Source organism: Protomyctophum parallelum (genome assembly GCF_964188405.1).
Source record: "Protomyctophum parallelum genome assembly, chromosome: 6".
In the NCBI taxonomy this organism is placed as follows: Eukaryota; Metazoa; Chordata; class Actinopteri; order Myctophiformes; family Myctophidae; genus Protomyctophum; species Protomyctophum parallelum.
Genome location: NC_139701.1, coordinates 8139316 through 8164568, shown reverse-complemented (window position 1 = coordinate 8164568; position 25253 = coordinate 8139316). Strand labels below are relative to the sequence as shown.

Below are 25253 nucleotides of genomic sequence, written 5' to 3'. Positions count from 1 at the left end.
TAGGAGCCCAGTCCGCCGTCGGTTGGACACCCTGTCCTCTTGTACTGCACTTATCCATCTCCGAAAAAATGCCAACTTTTCGGGAACTGGACTGAATATGTTCCGAAATAGAGCGTTTCAGTCCCGCCCCCTTTCATGACGATGCCAGGCCCAGGAAATGATTCCCAATGCATTTTTCCCATAGACATTTTGAAACGTATTTATTTAAAGACCTTACAAGTCTCATACAAAGCCAACTCTTGTCGTGACAAATCATGACAACAAACACAATATTTTGGACCAAACAAATAATTGCAAAGAAGAAAAACGACAAAAAAAGTGTTGTAACCTGCCGTTTTTTTCTACTTTCTAATTCTTTGTTTGGCCCAAAACATTGTGTTTATTGTCATGATTTGTCACGACAAGAGTTGGCTTTGTCTGTGGTGTAAACGTCTTTAAATAAATCCTTTTTGAAAAGTGTATGAGGAAAATGAACAGACATACAAATATACAAATGTTGAGGTTTCCGTGCGACAGCGTGACATTGAGTACACAGCATCATTCCAAAGGTAATTGTTTAATCTTTTCACTTAAAGGGATATTTCAACATTTAAACTTTCAACATGTTTGGGGTCATTTTAGCTTCTACTCTGGGTTTTGTGAGCACCCCAGACAGTTTTTAAGTTGCTTGTTTCATTTGATATAAATCATACATGCCCCCGTCCTTAGTTCTGATGATTCATACTGCCCTCCTAATAACATGAGGGGGCCGTTTAGCCTTACAAATGAGACTGAGCATAACGTGTTTAGTTCCATCCATTTGTATGGCGTGGTGAGGGCCGATCTGTCTAGACACAAGAGCGCGCTTGTGTCCTTATGTCCATCCTGTCCTTATGTCCATTCCGTGATCCTGTCTTGTCTGTCTGTCTGTCTGTCTGTCCATCCGCCCTCCCTCCATATTAGGAACAGACTGATCCCACAGAAAGCCACGTCGTCATTAGACCCTGTCTCGTTTACTACTGAACAGCTTTTCTATGTATTCTACTGGATATGAATGCTTCCTACCTCGCCTTGTTTTGCCTCCAGACGACATCATTGCGGCGACCGGCTATAACTCGGGGTCATCCACCCCGCAGAGGTCAGGCTCCACGACCGCCATCCTCAGACCCAGGCTGAGCATCGACTCGGCCAGCCCTGCCTTTGTGGACCTGCCCCAGCTCAGCTCCTCTCTCCCCGGCTCGCTGTCCGGCAGCTCGCCCATGCTGGCCCCGCGCGAAGGATCTAATACCATGGACTTCTTTGAGATGTGTGCCAGTCTGATCACCACGCTGGCACGCTGACAGGTCAACCTACTTGACCCCCACCACGGCTTTCCCCAGCAATCACGGGTGAAATCCACTTGGGTGGGGGGGGGTGGGAATTCAAGCCAATCACAGATTACTTTATGTAGGCTATCTCAGAAATGTCTTGAGTAGTCTCCTTTCCTTTCGCTCCTTCTCCTTTATCTCTGTTCCTATTCTGAAAGATTAGAGAGTTGAATGGATTGAGTGGACAATAAGCTAGCATAGTTTATTGTGAGATTTGGAAGGTGATGAAAACCAGCTATTCAGTACTCACCCCTAGGTAAAGGAAGAGATCCGGAGAGGAAGCCATTAAGGGCTGACAGAATCACAGCTTGGTTTTGTTTTTGTTTTGACGCAGATATATATGGGGGGGTGGGGAGGGGGGGGTGTGGCTACTGATCCTGCAAATAGAAACTCGGGCAGAAACCTCTTATCTCCATACACTTTTTGTGTGTTTTTTTCGTGATCCGCAAGCTCGAACCCGAGCTTGTAGATAAGTAACGGTTTTGGACATATATGAGGTTTTCACCCGACAGCGTGAAACTTAGACCCAGGCCAGGGGTGAGAAGGTTAGAGGTTCTTGGAACACAGGGTCAGATAAGGTCAAGTTCTCCTTTCCCACAGTGCTTTTGTGATTTCCGACTTGACTGCTGAAATGTCAACCAAACAGTACAGTGTGTGAAACGACAGGAAAGAAGAGCCTTCTGAGGTTACCTGCAAAACTCTGATCCCAGGTCAGTGTAACCCCCTCCCCCTCCTCCACAGTTCTATATTAACATGAGTACATCAGAGAGAGGGGAAACTGGCCCTAGGTCAGTGTCTCTTGCGGTCCTCATTTAAACACATGCAAACATTTTAATTTCAGGTTTTCTATTTTTTTTTTTTTGTAAAGACAATTTTGTTATCCATGTATGATATATTTATATTTACGATCACTTTACGTAGATGAGAGAGGTTGACGAAAAGGCATACCAAATAAGAGTCTATTCAAACAGTATATATACATAATATATATCTAGAGAGAGAGAGGGGAGTCGCTATTATCTTCTATATCAGATCTGTATTTATTTTTAAGATAGTTTATTTAGGCACTGTAGAAACATTATTTTATGCACTGTGTCAACATTGAGGAGTTTATCCTGATTGAGCTTGTTGTGAAACGATAGAGCTGAATGACACTGTTCTGTAACACTTGACTTAAAGGTCAGGCCTGTCCAGGCACTATGGCTTAATAGAGTCTCTTTATACATAAAGGTCAGGCCTGTCAAGGCACTATGGCTTCATAAAGTCTCTTTATACATAAAGACACTTTATAACTGAAGGATGTTATATTGTGCTGTTCCCGCTCGGCTCATAATGCATTATGACCAGCACTTACAATACTTCATAAAACCTTGTTATGTGAGTTGTTATGCTTAATATTTGAGAGGAATAACAGTCCATAATTTATTCTGACCCCTCCTCGAAACGGCATATCTGTCCGCACTCCATATGAATATAATTTATATATTATGGATAATTAGTGTGGGGGGGGGGGGGGGACTGTTATTCAATTATAGACATTTACGACAAGTGTTATGAAGCCTTATGACTTGTTAATGGATTGCAATGCATTATAGACCCAACCTTTAAGGAAAGTGTTACCCACTACTCTGTACAGACTGTGATGCTGCAGGTTAACGGTTAGGTTTAGAGAGCACAGATACAGACCATCTCATAACCGCATAATCCAACTCGTTGTTACAGTAAGTGCATATTGTATTACGCACATTTTGGGTTGCTTAGTTTGATTTTGGGTTCATGTAGCCGTCTCCAATAAGCCCTTCATTTTTCATTTCATATAGTCAGGACTGAACACGCACTCATGCACGCACGCGCGCGCCCACACACTTGGTACTATACTTGTGAGGCCGAACACTAGCACATCTACAAGCTCTTCTAAAATTGAGCTCTGTAATAAACATTTTAACCATAGCTTTCTAATAACACAAGCCGCCTTTGTATTGGTGAGTAGCAAAAGCGTTCTTTATATTTACGCTACAGATGAGAGGCTGGTCTGCATTTATGTGAAACCGGAAGTCGACAGTCGGTAACCTAGCTCTAAATGCAACGGCATTAGAGCTATGGACCAGAGCTACTTCTACCCCGTGTGTGTGTGTGTGTGTGTGTGAAGACGATTAGGTAGGGGTGTCACGATTTGCCTAATTGCGAAGAATAATTTATAAATATCAAATGAGAATTAAGGATGATAATAATTATTACTATTATGTAACATTAACCACCTCGTGGCTTCCCTCGGACGTGTGTGTGTGAGAGACTGTGTGTGCGCGCTTAACACAAGGAAATAACGAGAATCACGACCCCTCATGTAATTTCTATTCACTGAATTGAACGTCAATTTTCGATTTGACATCGATTGATGTTGATATTGGCGACGCCCTTATGAGGAGGCCCAGAGAAGGAAGCTAAGCAGGATGGAGATGAAGACATTGACGTTGATGTGAGATGGTGTGTATCTGTAGAATGTAGACCGTAGCGCAGAATAAGCCACAGGAACATTTCCCAGGTTGCCTTAAAAAGAATGCAAACACTTCCATGAACCACTTTACACCTTGTAAGTCAAATAGCAAAAATAGCTGATCGATTTGCAGAATGTTCACCCAGTTTTTGCTGCGTATATTTGCCTATTTTTGCTGAATGTTCATCTATCATGACATGGCCAGAATATGGACGCGCGCGCGCGCGCGTGTGTGTGTGTGTTGTGTTTTATGTTGTGCGGAAAGGTGTATCATCCATCTTGTTTGTCACAGAATTAATAACGAGCTCACTGGCTCGACAATGATAGTGACCGGTTAAGAAGGTTCATGCTGTAATTGTATTGCCAATTAAAATGTATTCTCTGACGTCGGCGGACTGGGATTGAAAGAGCGAATGATAGAAAAAGAGCGGGTTAAAAAGCAATGCTTGGAGTCAGTCACTTGTAGAGATGGTGGTTTTGTATACACTGTTCAGACATTGCTGTTGTCCATTTAGTCCACTCTCTTGTTTAGTTTTTTGTTTCTTTGTTTTTAAGGTGGACTTAACTACAGTAATAGTATGAGAACTTAATTAAAAAAACATATTAGGCCACAAACACAGAACATGGAAATGAAAACCCCATGTTGGTGTTTCAGTTTTCTAGTGGTTTCATGAGCTTAAATAATTTTGGCCCCAACCCTGATGTGGTGTGCAGCTTAATTTATACTTCATTGTGTGACGTGTTGCTTGCGGAAAAGAACAGATTATCAGTTCACATTGTGGGTGACACTGTCGTACAGTACACTACAGAGTATAATTTATAACCTTATAGTGTGAATCCACCATGGCGTGTGGTTACATTTGTCCTATGTTTGATGCATGACACTGTAGTCCTCTCTGACCTGTTCTGCAATGTCTGTACCGCCAGTGTTTGCCATTTTAGTTGTCTACTATAAAGTTGACTTTACTAATACTTTAGGACTGAATGTAAAATACAAGCTGTTGCTGCTTGGGTGAATTTTTATCTTCTCCCTCCCTCTGTCTCTGCTCTTTCATTCTTTGTATCTCTCTCTCTCTCTGTTTCTTTGCAAGTGTCTTGTTGACTTTTGCAGTGACATTGAAAGTCTGTTGCCTTTCTACTGGTATCAGTATAAAATGTGGGTGGATGGTGAGATAAGATGTACTGTATTTCAAATGACTACTGTTCAACCAGATGCTATATGTCTCTTTGGTTATAAGAATAACTAAATGGGTCATAGTTATTCTCCAAGCAAGGCAGTAGCTTTTTAGCTAGCCAATGTAGCATCCTTTGCAATGCAATGGAACTTGAAGTTGAAATGTGTGTTGCAAAAAGTGATAAATTGAAAGTAGTGGGAAGTAAATGTTCCTTAGTTTTGCATAAATGGTCAAAAGAAAATGCCCATGACAGCATTAGGACTTCTTTTTTGCATGGTTAATATGGTTGGTTAATTATTAAAGCATTTGTTTTAATAGATTTATGGCTATACACAACACCATGTTTGAGTGTTTTCTGTATAAAACCAAACTAAGCAGTATTGAGCTGTATCCTAACATGTCCTGTGTGACAGTGACAAAATATCTACATCGAGCAGAATAAATCATAACCACATGCGCCTGTCGTTTGTCACCATTTGTTTTATGCCACACCAGTCATTCCCCTACACCTACCTAAAATCAGAAGAGTGATTACAAACCAAGTTCGCTTTGCTTGAACATACATGCACCTTTTGTCCTTTGAGGCTAGTTAATTTAACCTACGGTATCCGTTCGTGTTTTTTTTCTTTTGTGTTGTTTTTACGTCTCCTTTTGCACCTGTTTCAGGTGCCAGTCTTGAAATTGATCACCCACTGGGGTTGAATTGTGCTCTATATCCAGCTTTGCTCTGTGGTCATGAAACCCCTCATCCCACATCCCATGACACCCCTCATCTTATCCCACATCCCATGACACCCCTCATCTTATCCCACATCCCATGACACCCCTCATCTTATCCCACATCCCATGACACCCCTCATCTTATCCCACATCCCATGACACCCCTCATCTTATCCCACATCCCATGACACCCCTCATCTTATCCCACATCCCATGACACCCCTCATCTTATCCCACATCCCATGACACCCCTCATCTTATCCCACATCCCATGACACCCCTCATCTTATCCCACATCCCATGACATCTGTATACTGTATACCAGTAGTCGAGAACCTCTGCCTTATGAGATCAACATTATAATGGCAACTGGTTGAATCTGTACATGTGAAAACTCTTTGTAACTCTGCTGAAACCCTTTACTACTTGTGTTGTCTTTTGAAAGGGCGTTAGTCAATGATCACATGGTTATGCATGGATGTGTTTTTCCCCCTCTGTACTTACGCTACTGTATTCTTACTAAACATGGCCAGGGTTAAACTCTGCCCCCTGCTGCTAGACATTTGCAACGGCAGACGGCAAACAGCAGCTATAATATATACTTTGACCATTAGTCCTTTCACAAATGGCTTTTTAACCCCTGTATAGTGCGCTGCCTTGATCACACCATGGCCACATCTGGCCAAAATTCATCCGATAGCCGCACTGCTTTTGAAAACAACAATATAGAATAGGCCTTGTGATCAACCAAAGGTCATTATCTTTAAAGGCGAGATGTCTTTAAAAAGCTGAAAATCTTTGATATATTCATAGTCTCCTGTTAAAGTGTAGTACTGTACTATTACAGGTGTATATGCAGCTACCATAATAGTGGCATGTTGGTCCACTCTATACTCTTACTATCGGACAGGGAGAAACACGAGCCAGAGGGGCTTATACATTGACTGAAAGATGTTTCTAGTTGCAACCAAAGCCAGTGTTTACCATAACCAAGCTCTGTTCTGTTTTATCTGTGGAAAGGGTTATATGATTTGTCTCTCTGTGTGTGTGTGTGTGTGTGTGTGTGTGTGTGTGAGAGAGGGAGTGCGCACACTTAGTGTCTCTTCCTGTCCTCGTGTGTGTGTGTGTGTGTGTGTGTGTGTGTGTGGGGGGGGGGGGGATTGGGGATTTTCTCTTGTTTTACACTGCATGGTGTTGCTGTTCTGATGATTTGCACTTTACAATTAGTATTTATTGTAAAACAAAAATAAACAAAAACATTAAATCTTTTTTTTGTTCATGTATTTTTTTAACAGGTTTGGAGCTTACTGGTATACATCAAGCTGAAACATGTCACGCTCATGCGTACTGTACCAGTGGTTCTCAAAAGTATTAATTTCAAGGACCCTGGCCTCAGTTTACTATGCATTAGGCCAGTGTGTACAAATGCAATTTGGTTCCATTTGTACACTCGGCTTTACCAGTCATTTAGCTGGGGACCTCCTGGTCCTGGACCACCTTTGAGAACCCCCGGTATGCATATAGTACTACACATACACCACACGCAAGATTAATGTCTTGTGTTTTTATTTCAGATAAAAAATAAACACACCCACACATGAGCAGTATTATAGCGCTTAACCACTTGAACCCCAGCATGCCTATCTGGGGTGGACATTTGCCACAAATAGTTGATCGACAAGCTCCTTGTAGATCTGTTGTTTTTGGCGAGCTGATGTTGTGACTGTAGACAGGAACAGTGGTTCATTGTCTCATCTGCATTTTTGTTACTTAATACTTATTGTTGTTCGTCGGAAGTAAAAAGTACAGAAAAGGGACGTGTAAGAAAGGTTAACAATGTCTTTGCTATATATGCTTCAGTTTGGAAGGTGCGACCGCAACCAGCGTTTTGTAAAAAAGTCTGCAATTCTTAATATAAAGTCCAACCATGGAATGGAATGAGGAAGAAAAACATATTTGCATGTTTAAAAAAACGGAATAATTATATACTATGTATGTATGTATGTATGTACGGTATGTACAGTGTGTGTGTGTGTGTGTGTATGTATGTATGTGAATCATGTCTCTGAACAGTCCTAAGAGGCAGTGATAAAGTAAAGAGTGAACGGTAGGTAGCTTTCTGAGATGTTGAAACCAAACCTAAATATGTATTTGTTAGTTGTGTCCATCGTCAGATTATGTGGCCACTTTGCAACCAAACACCTGGCTTGTATGGTGAGCACTGTATTTATATATAAAACAGACTCCTTCTGGGAAGCAGCCAAAAAAAAGTAAATCCTTATTACTTAGTCGAACAACCGCATCACGAGCGACAACATTTGCTGATCTACAAGTTCACAATGCGTTGCGTTGCGACACATTGTGAACTTCTAGATTGGCTATTTCTGTCGTGCGACATCTTCATACCACGTATAAATTCAGCATTAGGCCAAAGTCACCAGCAAAATTGTCTCCCACTGGTTGAAGTCTTGAGCGTAGTTCCATGCGCTACAGAAAGACAGGAAATCCCATATACTGCAGGAGAGTTCTAGGGTCGGTGTGGAGAAAGCTCCATTCTTTAGATCTTACAAAGTTCCATTGGCCATCTTTAGAAGTTCATAACAGCCATCATGGTATCTCCACGGTGAGGTGAGCCACTTTAGAGCAGATGATTGTCACAGCTGTAGAGATGTCGTTTCCCCTAATGCTTATTTCTGTTGACGCAGACAAGAAAGAATTCACCATGTTAACAACATTACAGCAGACTGAGCAGAGTAGAGTCCAGTTGACATTGATCATAGTCGCCTTTTCGCAGTGCTGGAAAGTAACTAACTACTTACTCGAGTACTGTACTGGATCGTGATGGGGTCTAGCTAGCCAACACCAACTCGGGACCCACGACCCGCCTATCTAACATCAGGGTCTCTATAGAGCACCGTCTGACAATATCAGTAGAGGGCGCAAATCCACGGGTTCATGTACTTTTTATTTGCATTGTAATACCCCATAGGGGGATTTTAGATTGCCTCGTATAAGAACAGTTTGAAAAATAAACATGTCATCCCGGCCGTTACACTCAGATGACCCCATGTTATTCTCCATAGAGAAATTACTTCCGTGAACCAGGGGAATCAAGGGGATGAGCGAGTGACGTCAGGACTCCCACTACAGCAGTAGAGCCCCTCCCTTACCAGCTACTACATTTAATACATATTTAATGCATCATTGTAATTATGATGACTGGTAACATTGACGCACTTCCACGGAACAGTGCACAAAGGTTTAGTGCACTGTTCCATGGAAGAAAATACAAACTCTTCACTTTGCTACATTACTAAATGCATGGTCAGGGACCACATGCAATACCTTCACGGACCACCAGTGGTCCACGGACCACCTGTTGAAAACCCCTGCCTTAATGCACGGTTGAAACTCCCTTTTACTGTACTCAAAAAACAGACGGACAACTTGAACTTTATATAGTAGATAATAATCATATTATGCAAAATGAATCAATTCAGAATATTAAATGACTTCTAATCCTACTAATGTCGTGAGCACTTCCTCTTCCACTGAGCCAGAGACGAAATGTTTTTATAATCGTCAGATTACATACAAAGTCAATGCAAAGACGAGAATTGCGCGAACGGGACGAACCGAGGCGAATATATATATATTCAGGTCTAAGTCCTCATAGATGATGTCACCTATGTACTAAACGGTGATGTCACTGACCTCTGTGTACTCAACGGTGATGTCACTGACCTATGTATACTCAACGGTGATGTCAGCATACAGGTCTGGAGGCGGTAAAATGATCATGGCAGGGTCAAGGTCAGCGTCCACTTCCTGTGTTGAACAGCTGTTGTCGGGGCTGTAGACAGACAGTGGCGTCAGTATAGGTCTGTCACCATCATGGCATTTTACTTGACGGTTAACAGTCATGATACACATGCTACAAATAATTAACAATTTAATTGTGCTTTTGGCGTTGACCATTGGGAACATTACATTAAACATGTGCATTAATATAAAAGGTAGTCGTTCGTAAAGACGACGACGAATAATTTAAATGTACAAAGAAATTAGCTTGAAGATCTACTATTTCCGCTTTTGTTTATGAACATGTATATGAACATTTTTTCAACATGGAAACCATTTAGACAATTATGCAAAATATTTGCGATTCAATATCTAAGCTAATTGATGCCTGTATAAACACTAACCCCTGATTTATACTTATTTGCACGCAAGTGGTGCCCACCAAAAATAGTAGATTTGCTATTTTCCGTCATGGGCTTGTGTGTTTGCAATTTCTGTGTGCGCAACACTGGCGTGCGATTAAGTATACATAATGTATAAATTGTTTACTCAGCCAGTCACCCCACAGTCCCCGACAGCATATCCCTCATACTCACTGACTCATACGTTAGCTACTCCAATGCCATGCAACACGTCAACCCTCGCTCACTAAACCTGTCTGCCAACAGGCTGCACAACATGTCTGACATTCTTTGTGTGTGTGTGTGTGTGTGTGTGTGTGTGTGTGTGTGTGTGCGCGCATGTGCGTTCGTGCGTGCGCATGTGTATGGTGTGTGAGACAATCGTATACTCACAGGCAAACTACTTCTTCTTCTTCTTCCTCCACAAACACTGGACCTAAAGAAAGAGACAAACATCATAGTGTTTAGTTTGTAATCTTCAACTTCCTGTTTATCAGACTGGTCAGGTGCTCGGAGCACATTCCATTCACTGATTGACAGCCTAATCCAGCTATGTGTAGTTTAGACAATAGGTAGATTACAACTGTGTGTGGTTGACTTAATATTGTGACTAAAAATGCTAATTCTTTATATTAATCTTTTTGTCTTTTATACATTTAGAGTAACCAATTATTTTTACTAGCTTTTTCTTTAACCATTGTTGCCATGTCTCCTTATTATACGCGGCTTTGGGCTTGTTTTTCTGTATAGTTGCTTGTAAATATGTTTTGTGTAGTTGCTTATTTGGGCTTGCTTCCTAATGTTGTTTAAATAAGTGGTTCTCATGTCCATGTCATCGTGGACACCCAAATGAATAGGCCTATGCATTTGTCCATCCATAAACCCCACCTGAAAATATGTTGTGCCAGGGAGCACCCTACCACATTTGATGTTCCAAATATTTCACATTTTATCGCTTCTATTTAGGTCTTGTTTTCATATACCTGGTGGCTTATTTCCCTCACAAACTCTGGCAACACTGTTCCTGTATTTTCACTGCTTCTGGCCCGCCTGCCAGTGAGGAGCCCCCATTGGGAGGCGTACTGTAGCTCCTCTGTCCTACTCCTCCCATTCAACATTCCCCGCTGGCTCCAGGCGTCGCTCACCCCCACATCAAATAATCACCCTTCCTTCCTGGGCAGCTTCCCTCCCCCAAACACGGCCAATTGACTTTGAATAGAGTCTAGACGATCAGCCAAACCGGACGCACCGCACTGGATTCGAACCCTCTAGACTTGACATGTACTTTAAAGGAGAAGTTGACATTGTCACATTCCTAAGCCAAAAATGTGACGACTGGCTGAGTCTCCAGAAGGAGACTTGCGGTGTCTCCTACCGGAGACATTAGCATCTTTCCGCTGACCATCAAATTATTGGTTTAGGAATGTGACAAAGTGCGGTTAGAGTGTCCGCCCTGAGACTGGTTCGATCCCCGGCCGGGTCATTCCAAAGACTGAAAAATGGGACCCAGTGCCTCTCTGCTTGGCACTTAGCATCAAGGGTTGGATTGGATAAGTCCCTGAGTCATGTCCAGGAGGTGTACTTGTACATCAAGCTGCCTGACACTACAGAAACAGGAGATAGGCTCCTGTCCTATGGGCCTCATGGCTTGGCAAGGCTTACTTACTTTATCTGCCCAATGGAGGAATCAAACCCCGATCACCATGATGGTGGGTAAGTGCTTTACCTCATTGCCACACCCAGACACTCAGGAATACATAGTTTCAAGTGATGAGTTAAGCATTATTTACACACCTCCTGCCTCCTCTTCTGTACTGTGGCTGGGAGTGGTCTCCTCTTCCACAGTGGGCTCCTCTTCCATAGGTTTGGGTGCATGGAAGAACGTGGCCAACTTCTGAAGTGCGTCATGTCTCGCTCTGCATTACAAAGACAGACATTTAAATCATACACATATCTCGCCCAAATATGAACATCATGTTTGAGTGGCTGAGAGAAAGCAAGGGAGATAGATATTAGAGAGAATATATAGAGAGACATTCACAGAGTATAGGCAGATATACACAGACGGACTCACTGTGGGCCCTCGGTGCTGATGTCACTGTGACTGTGTTGGTGGATTATGCTGACCTCGTTTCCTGAAAATAACACGTAATGTAAAGCATTATACTGTAAATATGATAAATATCAAACCAGATATAGTCGTTAAGGGAACTTTATGCGTGATCTAGACTCGTTATAATGGAAAAAAGGCTATGTTTATCAGATTAATTTCTCTTTAGCATACTTTAGCTATACTAGTATCAGTGTGTGGTGACTTACCCATATCTGGCATTGAGTGTGTCCTGGTGTGACCTCTGGGGGGGAAAGGACATAGATAGAAGATCTTAATCTTGTCAAAAGAAAGAAATGTAAACAATACAAAACGCACACAGATCTTGCATACAGTTCATACATACAGTATGTGGCAGGTACATAAGAAGTACGTGGGCCAGTTGCTCTGACAACAGCTTTAATATTAATTGTTATTTTAGTGCTATTCTTTTTAATAAATTAGTAAAAACTTAACAAAACATCATACATTTAAAACAGTTTGCACAGCTAAAGGATTGGAAGATAAGATTTCATATCCACCCTGAAATACTAGGCTTAAGTATGAAATAAATTGACCAAAACAAAGCCTATGTTCTCCATGATTTTTGTTTAGTTTGAGTTAGTTTTGTATATACGGTTTCAGTTAGTTTATCCATTTGTGTAAAGCCTCGTGTTAATTTCTATAATTTCAGCACACTGTGTCGCGTGCTGACAGTAAATGTAATGTACAGTAAACGTAGCATATACATCTACATTCATCAGTTGACCATGTGAAGGGAACTGGCTATCGTCTCGTCAGGTGGAAACCTCCAAAACGGTTTCTTCTGTTTTCATAATAATAATTTTTTTTTTATATATATTATATATATTATTGCAGTCGCTAAGTATACGTGCAATATGCACTGCGAAGTAGGGCAACTCGCCGAGGGGGGCAACAAAATGTGCCAAAAAGTGCCAAGCCTACCCTCATACTAACAATTGAACGTACGCTAAGTTAATTCATGAAAAAACACAAACAACTTAAATAAAGGAGATAAGAAGAGGTTCCTGCCCCGACAGGCAGCTACGCTATGTTGAGTTCAGGTGAAAGATAAATGGAGGTTCAGCTCAGTGTGGACTTACGCTGCTGCACTGAAGGGGTCTGTGGTTTCTGCAGGTGAGGACAGAACATCCTCATCATCATTCGTCCACTCTTCACTGTCGTCTGTAACTGAACACACACACACACACGTGTCAAATTGAATCCACATACTGTAGATAAGTAATAGTGTTTTAACTAGCCTACCATACTATACTATATCAACTAAAAATAAATACTTACAACTGCCCGTTGAGAGTGGATAGTGGTTTGATGTCCTGATGAAAAGAAGAAAAAATATATATAATATACTGCATGACTTGCAATGTGTAACACTGTAAACCTGGATGAATGGTGGGGAAGCTAACCCCTGAGTTAGTGTCAAAGTGTACTTGAGCAAGACACTGTACCATGTGTGTGTAGTGAATGACTGAGTGAATATAAATGCAACATTTTTATACTAATGGATGTATACTGTCCTGGAGTTGGATGTTTAGAACAGTGTCTGCATGTATGTCCCCCCAAATTGTGCCCAAATAAGGGGGTTCACCCACATATTTGGAGGAATACGTCATGGCATAGTTCCACACTTCAACTAGAGCCTGTTGTGTTTCTTGGGTAAAATATTCCAAATTGGTCGTGCTATGAAGGACAAATACGTTAAACATGCAAGCTTCGATTGGTACACACCTGCTCGCTGGACTTGCTGCCTCTGGGTCTATGGCGATATTGCTAGTTCTACGGTTAATGGCCGCCTTCTTCCCCAGCTCCAACATTTCCTTGATGTCCAGTTCTACGTGGTCCACAGCAATGTAGCCATCTGCACACACACAGGTATGTAATAACAACGTGTTTACTATAGTAAATCCAAATTATAAACGCAATGTAATTTGGGGTTCTTTAGGATAATTGTTGTTGACACTAAAAATCACGTGTGAAGTGAGGGGCGACCTCACTCCTTTACGTGACCGTAGTGAAATCACATGACGTTTACTACTGTAACAAATCATTCAAAGTTCCATAGACTTAGCAACTGTTTGTTAAAAGTGCTCTAAACAAACATTAAAAGTACAAACATGACAGCTTGACGCTTCACTGCTGAGTCATTGGAGCCGTGAAAAATGTTAAGCCAAGTCGCCTTTTTTTGTCACGGCGGTCACGCCCACACAGCGACAGTCATCACTTTGTAATTCCATGTCGCTGGCTTCCGTTGAAAAAGACGTGTAGCCCGTTGCTTTGTCGCTGATAGTGTGAACGCAGCATATTATGGTTCTCAGTGGTTGGTAGCGTACTGGTCTGATGTCATCACTTGCATGTTTTGCACTTCATGTAAAGCATGCCGTTAGCTTGTGCGGGACACACAGTGCCTCAACTGTCAGCTGTCAGTCGGCTGATTGTATTCAAATCAGCCTCACCTTTCTACCCTCCTATCAGCTAAGGGTAAAGGAAGCACCCGGCCCTGTTTCAATATAAAGCCTTTTCACCTGGTCTTTAAAAAAAGTAGTGTCCGGCCGGGGACCCCCAGGGGCCCCTGAGGGTGGCAAAGGATCCCAAGCTAAAGTAGTTAACATATCACAATCATTTTAACCACTTTATCCATTTACGTGTTGGCTATTAAAAATGTGTAAATGTAAATGTAAAAACAGCGCCTCACTTCGTGCCACGCTGCGAGCTTGTACACTTGTTGTTCGTCGTTTTGAAATATCTCAAAATTGTTTGGAAACTTTTGAATAATCTATAATTTGTTCTTCTTTTCTGGGGATGAGACCCTGGTACAAAATGCTTTCAGACGGCGGTCCTTACATGAAAAACATTGAGAAGCATTACTTTAAACGGTTAGGGTTAAACGTGGTAGGTTGGGGACTCACATGTGTTGCTGCCGTCCCTGGCCAGCCACTTGCCCTTGGGACAGTTGGTTGTTCTGATGATGCTGATGGTGTCACCGCTCTGCACCTGCAGGTCATTCTTGCGTCCCTTTGTTGTCACGGTTACTGTGGCCTGGTACATGGCTTCCTCCTGCCCCGTGGTCTGACAGAGGGAGGGAGGTAGGTGGTTGGTTGACGTGTGCGAGGTGACGCGCGCGCGCACACACGCACACGCACGCACACATACACACACACACCAATGATACTATTGAAAAATAGCAGATTTACAAGCTCGTGGCGCGCTATGAGCTTGTAGCTTGTAGCTTGTAGGTCTGCTATTTTTGAAAATTTGTGAAAATACGGCACAAATCTTTGAATATATATTCTTTCAGAAGACTTTTTTTTCCCCCGCCTAAATGGCTTAATTGTGTAATCGTGACAGCCCTCGTCCTCTCCTTATTTGTCAGTCAAAAAGAAAAGTGCTTGCTCACCTTGAACTTCTTCTTCATCTCGGTCTCCTTCTTCTCTTTCTCTTTCTGCTCCTTCTTCTCCCTCTCCTTCTGTTCCTTCAGCTCCTTCTTCTCCTTCTCCAGCCGCTGCTTCTCTCTCTTCCTCAGCTCCTTCTCCTCGGGTCCCTCGGGAGGAGGAGCAGCCTTCTTCTCGGTCCTGTGGAGACAATATTTAATATCATATTGTCCATGTCCCTCAAAGTTATTTCTAATGGTTTGAGCCTCAATCACCACTCTGATATAACCAGGCCTTGTCATTTCTTTCTGGACTTTGAAAGCAGTTTTAGCTGCAGTACCACAATGTCCTGAGGTGGTGGGGGTGCTGATATGCAGATTATTTCATATTTGAGTCAATATAATACTGTTGCTAGATAAGACCAGGCTTGTTTCCATTCCATGCCAGCTTGGACAATCAACAATGGTGGACATTGTAAACAAAGTGGAAATGCAAATTTGGAACTGAAGACTGAAGAAGAGGAGGAATTATACAAAGTAGGGTGATATTGATGTGACATCACGATGAGGACAAAATCAGTTGAGCTGTTTCTGAGAGCAATTTCCATTAAAACACCTATATGATATGAAAGCCTGATCTACCAAAATAATCGTATTTGAACTGGGAAATATGCCCCCACCCTGACAAGCACTTGAAATTGAAACATTTCATTTAGTTGTCTCGCATTCCACAGATGTTGAAAATAGCCGACCTAAGGCTACAGGCTACAATGCTTGTGAGCATGTAGAATGGCTATTTTCAAAGCATTCTACGGTAATATTTGACAATTTGGCCAATGTTTGATCATTTTTATAGTGTAGTTTGTTGGTTATTTGTGTCGCAGTAATGGTCTTAATATGTCATTTTAGAGATATTAAAAAGGACTTAAAAGTCTTTAAATCGTAACTGCAGATATGCTGTATACACTTACAGTATACTACAGGTATGTTGGTCTGTTTACTGTTGAGTGAGAAAACAATGTTGCACATTAAGCTAATCATGACTCCCAGTTTGGGAACCACTGCTGCTCTAAGGGGTAACTGAGACACTATTCACAATGAGACAGAAACACACATCTGATATTAGAGCAGAAATGGGTCGAAATGTAGGCCTTACTTGCCAAACCTGCCCGTCTTGAATTTCTCTCCAGCCTGTTGACGAAAAGAAGAGAGATAAAGGCTTAATGGGGTTTTGTGCTGATCTGTGAGACTGCTGCAATAAATAAACAGCTTTTGTCATGATAAGAAGAGGGGTTTCTATTCCTTAAAGCTTATTCACATTCACACACTTATTCACACGCACGCACGCACGCACGCACACACACACACACACTAAGACCTTTACTTACTTTTGGTGGCTGTGTCTCAGCATACGGATCTACGTTAAATGAGAAAGACAGTTATGTAAACAACACACAATATCGTTTTTTTATCATCTTTCTATAAAACAGATAATGGAGGCATCATGTAAACATCTCCTCAGCCACTTTATCTTATCTCTATGCTGTTGATTGTACGATAGAGGGTGGAATCACTTTATCTTATCTCTATGCTGTTGATTGTACGATAGAGGGTTACGGAACAATGGTAACTAGGATGAACTAATATTAGTAAATAAGTTAACTCTTGGCTTTTGTGTCGGCCCGCTTGGAGGACCAGATGGGTGTGGTTTGTTGACTACTTAAAACAACTAGAGTGGTGCCCGTTGGGCACTGGCCTACTTGGAACGATGCCCATATATGGAGTTCTTTGTCAGGCATGCCCAAATATGGACTCTATGCAGATGTCAGAATGATGTCAGAACAGGCCAGCTATCCGACTCTCTGTATACTGTAGGTTTTAAACAAACACTTATGTACTGTATAGATAGATGCCTTACTTAGGACCTTTGGTGCTCCTTTGCGTTTCTTGCCTCCGTCGCCCTTTGCTTTCTTCTTGGTGGCGGAGATGTTCTCGTACACCTGGTCACCACTTTCATCGATGTCACCACTTTCATAGATGCTGTTCTCCGTTAGAGGCCTGGGTGGGACAGAAGGTAAAAGGTCTCAGAAATGCTTATTTCGGGGCGACAGTTTCACCCGTTTCAGATATAAATACCCATGGAATAAAGTTGTCAGTCGCCACGACTGATTTCAGGTGTGTGTGTGTGTGTGTGTGTGTGCACACGCGTGCGTGCGTGTGTGACTGTGTGTGTGTATAATTGTATTATCGTCTGTCTCACGCTGAAATTGTGGAGGTGTCCTGAGTGACGGGAGAGGAGCAGGAGTCGGGTGCCTCCTGCGTCGGCTCCGTAACGTCCTGGTCATATTCTGTAAACACGGGGATCTCAGCCTCGGGAACGGCTATGCCGTTGCCGTTGAACTCTGCATTGTCCACCTCCGGGAAGGTGTGTCCCTCTGGGCTGTCTAGACTGCCGTTGCTCCACTCCAGTTCTGGCGACTCTGAAGAGGGGAGACCGGGCGCATCCGACCCCACGTCCTCGACCTCCAGGACTTCGGCGCTGACCTCTCCCTCTGAGAACTCTGGAGGAGCAGGGATATCTATTGCTGAGAGGGGGGGGGGGGGGGGGAACAATATATCGTATAAACATTAGAAAGGAAAACATAACATTATTTAGCCGTTGTGCCAGTTATTTCCAGACCCACATACTGTACACATTATGCATGTTGTCACTGCTGCTATGCTACTGACTCGTCAGCAGCCAGTGAGGAGCCCCCACCGGGAGGACATAAAGTAGAGCCTCTGTCCTCCCGCCCACCACTCTCCCAGCCCGTAGGATCACATGCAGTAACAATCATCACCGTCCCCGCTCAGCCTCCCTCCCCTGAACACGGGGAGGGATACACTGCATGGATTCGAACCACCAGACCCCGTGGTGGTGGGCAGCTACTTTACCACTGCACCACCCAAGTCCCCAACTCTGCCTAACGTTTTATAAAGAGATTTAATATATCGTCTCTGTCGGGTGGAAACCTCATATTTCCCAGGATTCAAATTCAAAAATAGCAAAAGTAGCAGATCTGCAAGGTCAAATCTCTTCGCGTCGTGCCACGTTTCAAGATTGTAGATCTTCAGCTTTTGATACTTTTGTCAGTGACACTGTAGTATGATCAAGTAGGGCGTCCATTTATGACAAAACACGAAAAGTAAGAATATGAAGATTTCTGCCCGACATCAACGATATAGCTTTGTCTCACAATGGAGTCATGTACATACTGTTGTCTTCCAGAGCTGGCGGAGGCAGGTAGGGAGTCAGGTCAACGCTGGGGGGTCTGGCAGGCTTCTCTGGAGCTGAACCCAGGGACTCTAGGTCTGGGAGAGGCTGCCTGGGTGGAGCTGGTGGTGGCACCACCATGAGCTCAGGGATGAAGTCGGTCTCCTCCTCAGCAATACCCTCCAAAAGGGGAGATGCTTGCCCTGCAAAAAGATAAATGATAGCATATTATGCAATAATTTGTACTTCACCGTACCACTTATCATGACTTCTGGTGTGGCTGCTATTCAAATTCCCATTTGAACTAGATATGAAGTGATATGCAAGTGAATATGCCATACGATATGCACATCTACCTTTTTGTGTTTACATTATTCCTAAATGAATGCCCTACTTTGATCACACAACAGTGTCACACTAAAAAGTATCAAAAGTAGCAGATCCGCAAGCTCAAAACGTGGCGTAACGTCTTTGTACCTGACAGAGAAGGTATGCCGTTTGTATGTGATAATAAATAACAGACACCGCAAACGTGTGTGGAGAAGAAACAATGAGTGTTTCTTCACAAGGAAGTGTCCAGAGAAGGGGAGGGGAGAAACAGAAGGACAAAAGAAGCCAAGTGGAAGAATTTGACTTGTGAGGACAGCAAACCAGTCCAGGCCATTGTGTTGAGCACTCTGCGGGGCTACTGACAACAGAGGCTTGACCTGGAAAGAACAGGAGGGTTCAGCTCCTGTCTTACACTACAAGCCTATCTAGTGTAATGTCCCCCTGAAAGAACAGGAGGGTTCAGCTCCTGTCTTACACTACAAGCCTATCCAGTGTAATGTCCCCCTGAAATAGCCTGTACCAGTGGTTCTATCCAGTGTAATGTCCCCCTGAAATAGCCTGTACCAGTGGTTCTATCCAGTGTAATGTCCCCCTGAAATAGCCTGTACCAGTGGTTCCCAAACTGTGATGCGTGAACCCCTTGTGGTGCGCGAGCGCCTTCTATGGGGGTGCATGACATGAAAAGGATAATGGTGGTGGCGGTGCTATGGTTTTATTTTAAATATATTCTGCAGAATATAGCCTATGCTGCATATGTGGATAAAAAGGAATGTCTCTATATTATGCTTATGCAATTTATATTTCCATGGGGGGGGGGGGGGGGGGGGGGGGGGGGGTAACGGGTGCATGGCCAAAAAGGTTTGGGAACTGCTGGCCCCTATCCCTTAATGTACATATCTGATCAAATATACAAGCTCACAACACATCGCACTGTGACACATAATAGGGCTTATTATTTGTCGCATAATTAACTATGAAGGGCTTAAGTGATTAAAGCTATGGCAACAGATAGGGGACAAGTTACGACTTCATATATGTGTGTACATACAGTATACTGAATATGTAGACAATATTGTAGTGTTAACAAATCTGCTAATAAAGTATTCACGGATTGTGTGGCCCTGGTCTTGCCCTAATGGGACTGATCGAGGGTAGCTACTGGGGGCGTACGTCGGGATTTAGCGACCCTCACTCAGGCTGGGTCGCCTGAGTGAGGGGTATGATGTTCGATAGACCCGAAACCCCGATGACCTTGGGATACATCACTGAGGATACGTCCCAGGTGCATCCATGCGATGTTTTTTTGTTCTTCAATCAATCAACATAATCGTTTGCATTTTTCATATGATTAAATTAAATGTAAATGTCTCTTAAGTTGTACATACCAAATTGACTGTAGTTACTAGTTGGTATAAAGTTGTCCAGGAAATTTCATTGTAAATGTCTAGCATTCAAAACAACTATATTTGCAATGCTCTGGAAGCTTGTCTACTGCTACGTTTAACATTAAATGTATGATTCTATGATCTGTTGCCCTGTCTTCTTAATGAAGAAGAATGTTCCATTACAATTGGTCTCCTGTACTTAATTAGACATGGCAGGCTGTAGTGTACAGCACATACATTTAATGTTTTTGAACAATGATGTTTCATAGCTGACATACCTGTCCTCCTCCACCCTGCCTTGCTGCTGTTATTATTGGCACAGGACGGAGATTCCAACACGCTTGTTTTTGTTCTCTTTAAACTCTTTCCTTGTTGTTCTCAAAGTGGTTCTCAGACTTTTTTATTTTGTGGAACCCCCTAGATCTGAGAGTGTACAACCTTATGGGTCCATTTGGTTCCAACCCTAAGAGTCTGGACACCAATTCAACTATTCTGCCACCAAAATGTGGACTGCCCTACCACCACCAGCCATCAAACTTTACGACTCCTATACCCCCATTAAAAAACACCATTAATGAGCACCTGACCACAAATTACAATAGGCCTTAGAAACGTATTCTAGCTTGCCACCAAAGTTCATTTGTTAATAAACTATGCAATCAATCAACCATTGAGAAGCACTGCCTTAATAAAATCACCACATGATAGCACCCTCCGACATCAAAGTGTACAGATGGTGACATCTCCTGCATATAATACCTTTAGAAGCTAGTGTTCTGGTTTTGTGACTGCATGGTACACTTATCCGGTGTGCCAACATGAGAAGTGTATTTTCTTCAGGGTGAAGTAAAAAATGTAAAGTCACAGGCTAACACGAAGTGGTGGAAAACAGTGTGTTCTGTCCGTCTTACTGTGGTCGAAGCCGTTGACTTCCAACAGTCTGTTTTGATCGTCATAGTCAATTGGTGGGAGTTGGTATGAAGAGGGGGTGGGGCTGACAGACATGGCACGCTCCTCAGGAGTTGGTGTGACAGTGGTTGATGTGACGGGGCTAGTGGATGAGAAGATATCATGTAATATGTTAGTGTGTTTCATTAGCGTCATATAAACCTAATGTTTTTATTTTATAAATGGGGAACCTGACATAGGCCTATAATCATTTTTAAAATGATTTCAGGCCTAATATTTCCACAATAGCTACACCTGTGGATGGCCAGTCATTATAGACCATAAACAAGGGTAACGCCAGGTCTCATAATGATCTCAAATCATACTGTTTATGTTATTTCCTTTTTTTACATTTGTTGGAAAAGATATATAATGTATAATTGAGATGCCCACAATGGTTACTGGTTAGGTGCCTGCTACTCGACCTGTTATGGCCTGTTATTAGTGCCATTGGTTATAGAACACATCTATGGTGAACAGTTGTTTACCTGAACTTTCTGCGGACCTTCTCCAGGCAATTTAAGATCCTCTGGTCACATGGAGGGGTCTTCTTCCCGGGGATCGTCTCCTCCGCCCGCTCCAGGACAGACGGCGCAGACACCGGGCACTCGGCTTGGGGGGACGGGGGTGTAGGTGGAGGGGGCTCCTCCGCCTCGGCCTCTCCTGCTTCCGCCGGCTCCACCTCAGCCTCTGCCACAGCATCCTCAGGCGGCGGAGAGGGAGAGGGACGAGGGACAACAGGCGGAGGAATAAAGGTGGGGACGTCCACGTCTGTGGGGCTGGGTGGTAGGCTTATTGGCTCTGGGCTGGGCGGGGTTGGGCTGACAGAGTCGGGAGGAGGAGGAGGAGAAGAGACGGGAAGGGACACAGCGGAGGTTTCTATCTCAGCAAGGAGTTCAGGCTCTTGTATAGGATCTTCCAGGGCTGCTGGGATATCAGGAAGGACAACTGTAGGAGTAGGAGGGGGAGGGGGATTGACGGTCGGGCGCATTATAGAAGGTCGCATGACAGGGCATATGACAGGGGAGGGTAAGGTAACGTCGGCCACTACAGCACTGGAGTCGGGAATGGTGGTGGGAACGGGCAGTGCCAGTGCCTTCCGCACCTGGAGGGGCTCCACGTCACAGGCGAGCTCCGGCTCGGTTTGGCCCGGGGCGGGGTACGGGGACATCAGGAGGACCGGGTCCAGTCCAGGGACGTCCGGGCTGGGAATGTCGAGGAGGGAATGGGCCGGAACTGCGGGGACCTCTTCTTTCAGCGACTTTTTCCTGAAGCCCAGGAAGCCCATCTTCTTCGGCGCAATTTTGGGCGGCGCCTTGGCGGGCACCAGCTCGCCGGTGCTCACCTTGCGGATCAACCCCGGAAGCAGCGGCAGCTTCTTGACCTTGGCGTCCGCCTTCTCCTCGCCGTTCTGCTTGTCTTTGCCTTTCGTGGCTTTGTCTTTGCCACCCTTGGACTTGGTCTCGCCCTTGACCTTGCTCTTAATCGGGATCAGGGGCTTCTTGGACTCCTTTTTGTCCTCCTTGAGGACCACCTTGGCACCCTGGGAGTTCTTAGCGTCCAGTCGTGTGGGAGATGGAGGTGAGGATGGACGGGCGCGCCCCAGCCCGGCAGATATTGGGTGGGGCTGTTAGCCATGCGGGTGGGGCTCTGGGGAGGGGAGACGACCTTGGGTTTCTGTGGGAGAGCGGGTTTGGTCCTAGGCTGCTTCGGGAGGATGACTTCATCCTGGAACTTAGCCCGCAGGGCGCTGAAGTCCATCAGATCGTCCTGGAGAAAGGAATGCATGATGCATAAACAGACAATGTATATGGTATCACTGTCAATATTAAGACATTATGTTTGGGTTTGCAAAAAACGCATCCGTTTATTGAAATGGTAGTTTGTGTTTTCCTCACTACTGTTGTATAGCCTAGATATCAAGAAAAGGAAATGCTTTTCAGGTGAATCATTTCAGTAATAACTGTAATTTGCAACCCTTTGATATGTTGTTGACTAATGGGCCGTTTGTCTACTCGTGTTGCTGTGCAGCTGACTGTGGGTAGAGAAAGTGGATGGACCAGCTTTGGAATCCTGTCACAGATCAACCTAAATCACTTCTGAACAATAGCGTCTGTCCCTGTCCCACCCCCCCCCCCCCCCCCCCCCCCCCCCACACACACACACACACACACACACACCACAGCTCTGCTCTCCCTGCAAGACACACTTATGCGAAAATACAAACAATACAGGGTATCTGTTAGAATTGAAATAGCATAGTTACCACTATATACCATGCTATTGTATAGGCTACTATATTTATATGATGATTCAAGTTTCAAGGAAAAATACCCCTTGAGATGTAGGCTACCATCTCGTTTTCGAGGGGCTCGATCCCAACACAGATACATGTCACAATCATTATTGTACATGTATATGTTAACCCATTCTGACCTGAGATCAGATTCATACGAGGTTTCCGCCGGACACACACTGGTCTGATTAACCAATTCTGACCTGAGATCAAATTCTAAAAAAATGTCAGTCGTTCTTCGATTTTTCAAAAATAGCAGACCTACAAGCTCGTATCGCGCCACTCGGTGGCGCGATATGAGCTTGTAGATCTGCTATTTTTAAATAGCTAAAGCATAACATGATGCTGACACCAAAATGGGTGCCCGGTCAGAATGGCCCTGCATGCCTATTGCCTACGGGGAAATTAAGTGCTATAAAAGATACAAACGTATTATTTATGTTAGAGATGCCAATTGGCTTGCCATGTTTTGAACTTGATTTGTGTTACTTTATAATATCACAACTTTTCGTTGTGGAATTAAATAAAGTGACACCCTCATATCATACACGATAACACGAAGCACTATCAGTGAAAAGAAAACGTGGGCTATCCTATCGTGTTTACATCATGATATTAATAACACTGCTCCATACCTGATCCATTATTCAGCTTTATCCACTTGAACGTCAGCAGGTATAAAGTCAACTCCAATTGGCCTCTTCAGTAGCCTATCTCATGCTGCGCGCATGATCCATTCCCCCGTCACTCTTTACAAATATACAAAGTAGCCGTAGGGCTAAATGTGTGTAATTATAACGCTTCGCCTTCGATAAATATGTCCCTTTGCCGATGCTCTTCGTCGATGTGTTCCTTTCTGGAGTTGTTCTATTCACAATAAGCCACCAGACTCCTGCTCAAGAAGAGTGCGTCCCGTGCGCAGGCTGGCACGGTTTCGGTGTAGGAAATAGGAATGACCCAGTGGGGAAATTGACTCGCATCTTTAACAAAAAAAAAAAACAGTACTGTCTCGTCGAACTGGTCTCTCGCCGGTTTTGCAGAGCTTGTAACGCCACATGGAGACGTGATGATCAACAGCTTGGTTTCATACCTTTGGAATGCAGCCTGGCTGGCACAGCGTGCGCGCGCTCACGAACGCAAACGCGTGTCACCGCGAGTTGATGGATATAGGCGTGTGCGTGGCGCTGTTCCATATAAACGAATCTGATGACTTGTGATACTGTAGGCCAGTAGGCCTATCCACCAGTGATGGACTGACACATATGTTTGTAAAAAGTATTATCACTGTTGGAATACTCTGTTAGCCTAAAAGTAGGCTGTATACTTATACACAATGTCCCATTTCAATCTTTTCTGTAGAGTTTGGTATGGTATTGTATTGTTTACTTTGTCTTGTTTTGTTCATTTCTTGTCTAAATTGATGATTGATTCATGCATCTCCTTTGAGATGCATCTCCAATTTAAAAAATGATTTGAAAAAAGCAATAAACTTTAGTATAAAAAATTATTCAAATAGCCAAATTATAGGCCTGAAGTTGTTAATGTAATAATGAACTAAATCTACAAAGTAACTCAATTTGTCAAATATAGTAGTGGAATAAAAAGT

The 25253-nt window shown here is 43.4% G+C and overlaps 2 protein-coding genes and 1 long non-coding RNA gene across 4 annotated transcripts in view; 1 reads left to right on the top strand and 2 right to left on the bottom strand.

Moving 5' to 3' along the window:
• Positions 1–6860, top strand: part of prkaa2 (protein kinase, AMP-activated, alpha 2 catalytic subunit) — a 30394-nt gene extending 23534 nt beyond the window's left edge. Inside the window, exons 10-11 of one of the 2 annotated variants that reach the window (XR_014569408.1) lie at positions 1066–2525; positions 2577–6860. Coding sequence is in view for 1 of the 2 variants with exons in the window: in XM_083767734.1 (XP_083623860.1) it covers positions 1066–1319 (254 nt within the window). In the remaining variant the exon portion in view is untranslated. Of the gene's footprint in view, positions 1–1065 lie in introns of both variants that reach the window. The other variant, XM_083767734.1, reaches the window with a different exon arrangement.
• A 3490-nt stretch (positions 6861–10350) lies between these two features.
• LOC310859667 lies at positions 10351–12129 on the bottom strand. Its single transcript, XR_014569325.1, has 3 exons — positions 12012–12129; positions 11732–11853; positions 10351–10373 (listed from the first exon to the last, which is right to left on the bottom strand). It is a non-coding gene; the product is annotated as an uncharacterized lncRNA (long non-coding RNA).
• An 83-nt stretch (positions 12130–12212) lies between these two features.
• On the bottom strand, positions 12213–24683 carry LOC310860896 (uncharacterized protein; the record flags this gene model as incomplete). The annotated part of the gene is made up of 14 exons (XM_083768084.1): positions 24283–24683; positions 21840–23121; positions 21315–21454; positions 18691–18891; positions 17696–18020; positions 17354–17493; positions 16824–16852; positions 16592–16626; positions 15463–15637; positions 14975–15134; positions 13797–13926; positions 13350–13384; positions 13151–13238; positions 12213–12291 (listed from the first exon to the last, which is right to left on the bottom strand). The coding sequence occupies exons 2-14, from the start codon at positions 22637–22639 to the stop codon at positions 12213–12215; spliced, it is 2337 nt and encodes a 778-aa protein (XP_083624210.1). The 5' UTR covers positions 22640–23121; positions 24283–24683.
• Between the last annotated feature and the right edge of the window lie 570 nt (positions 24684–25253).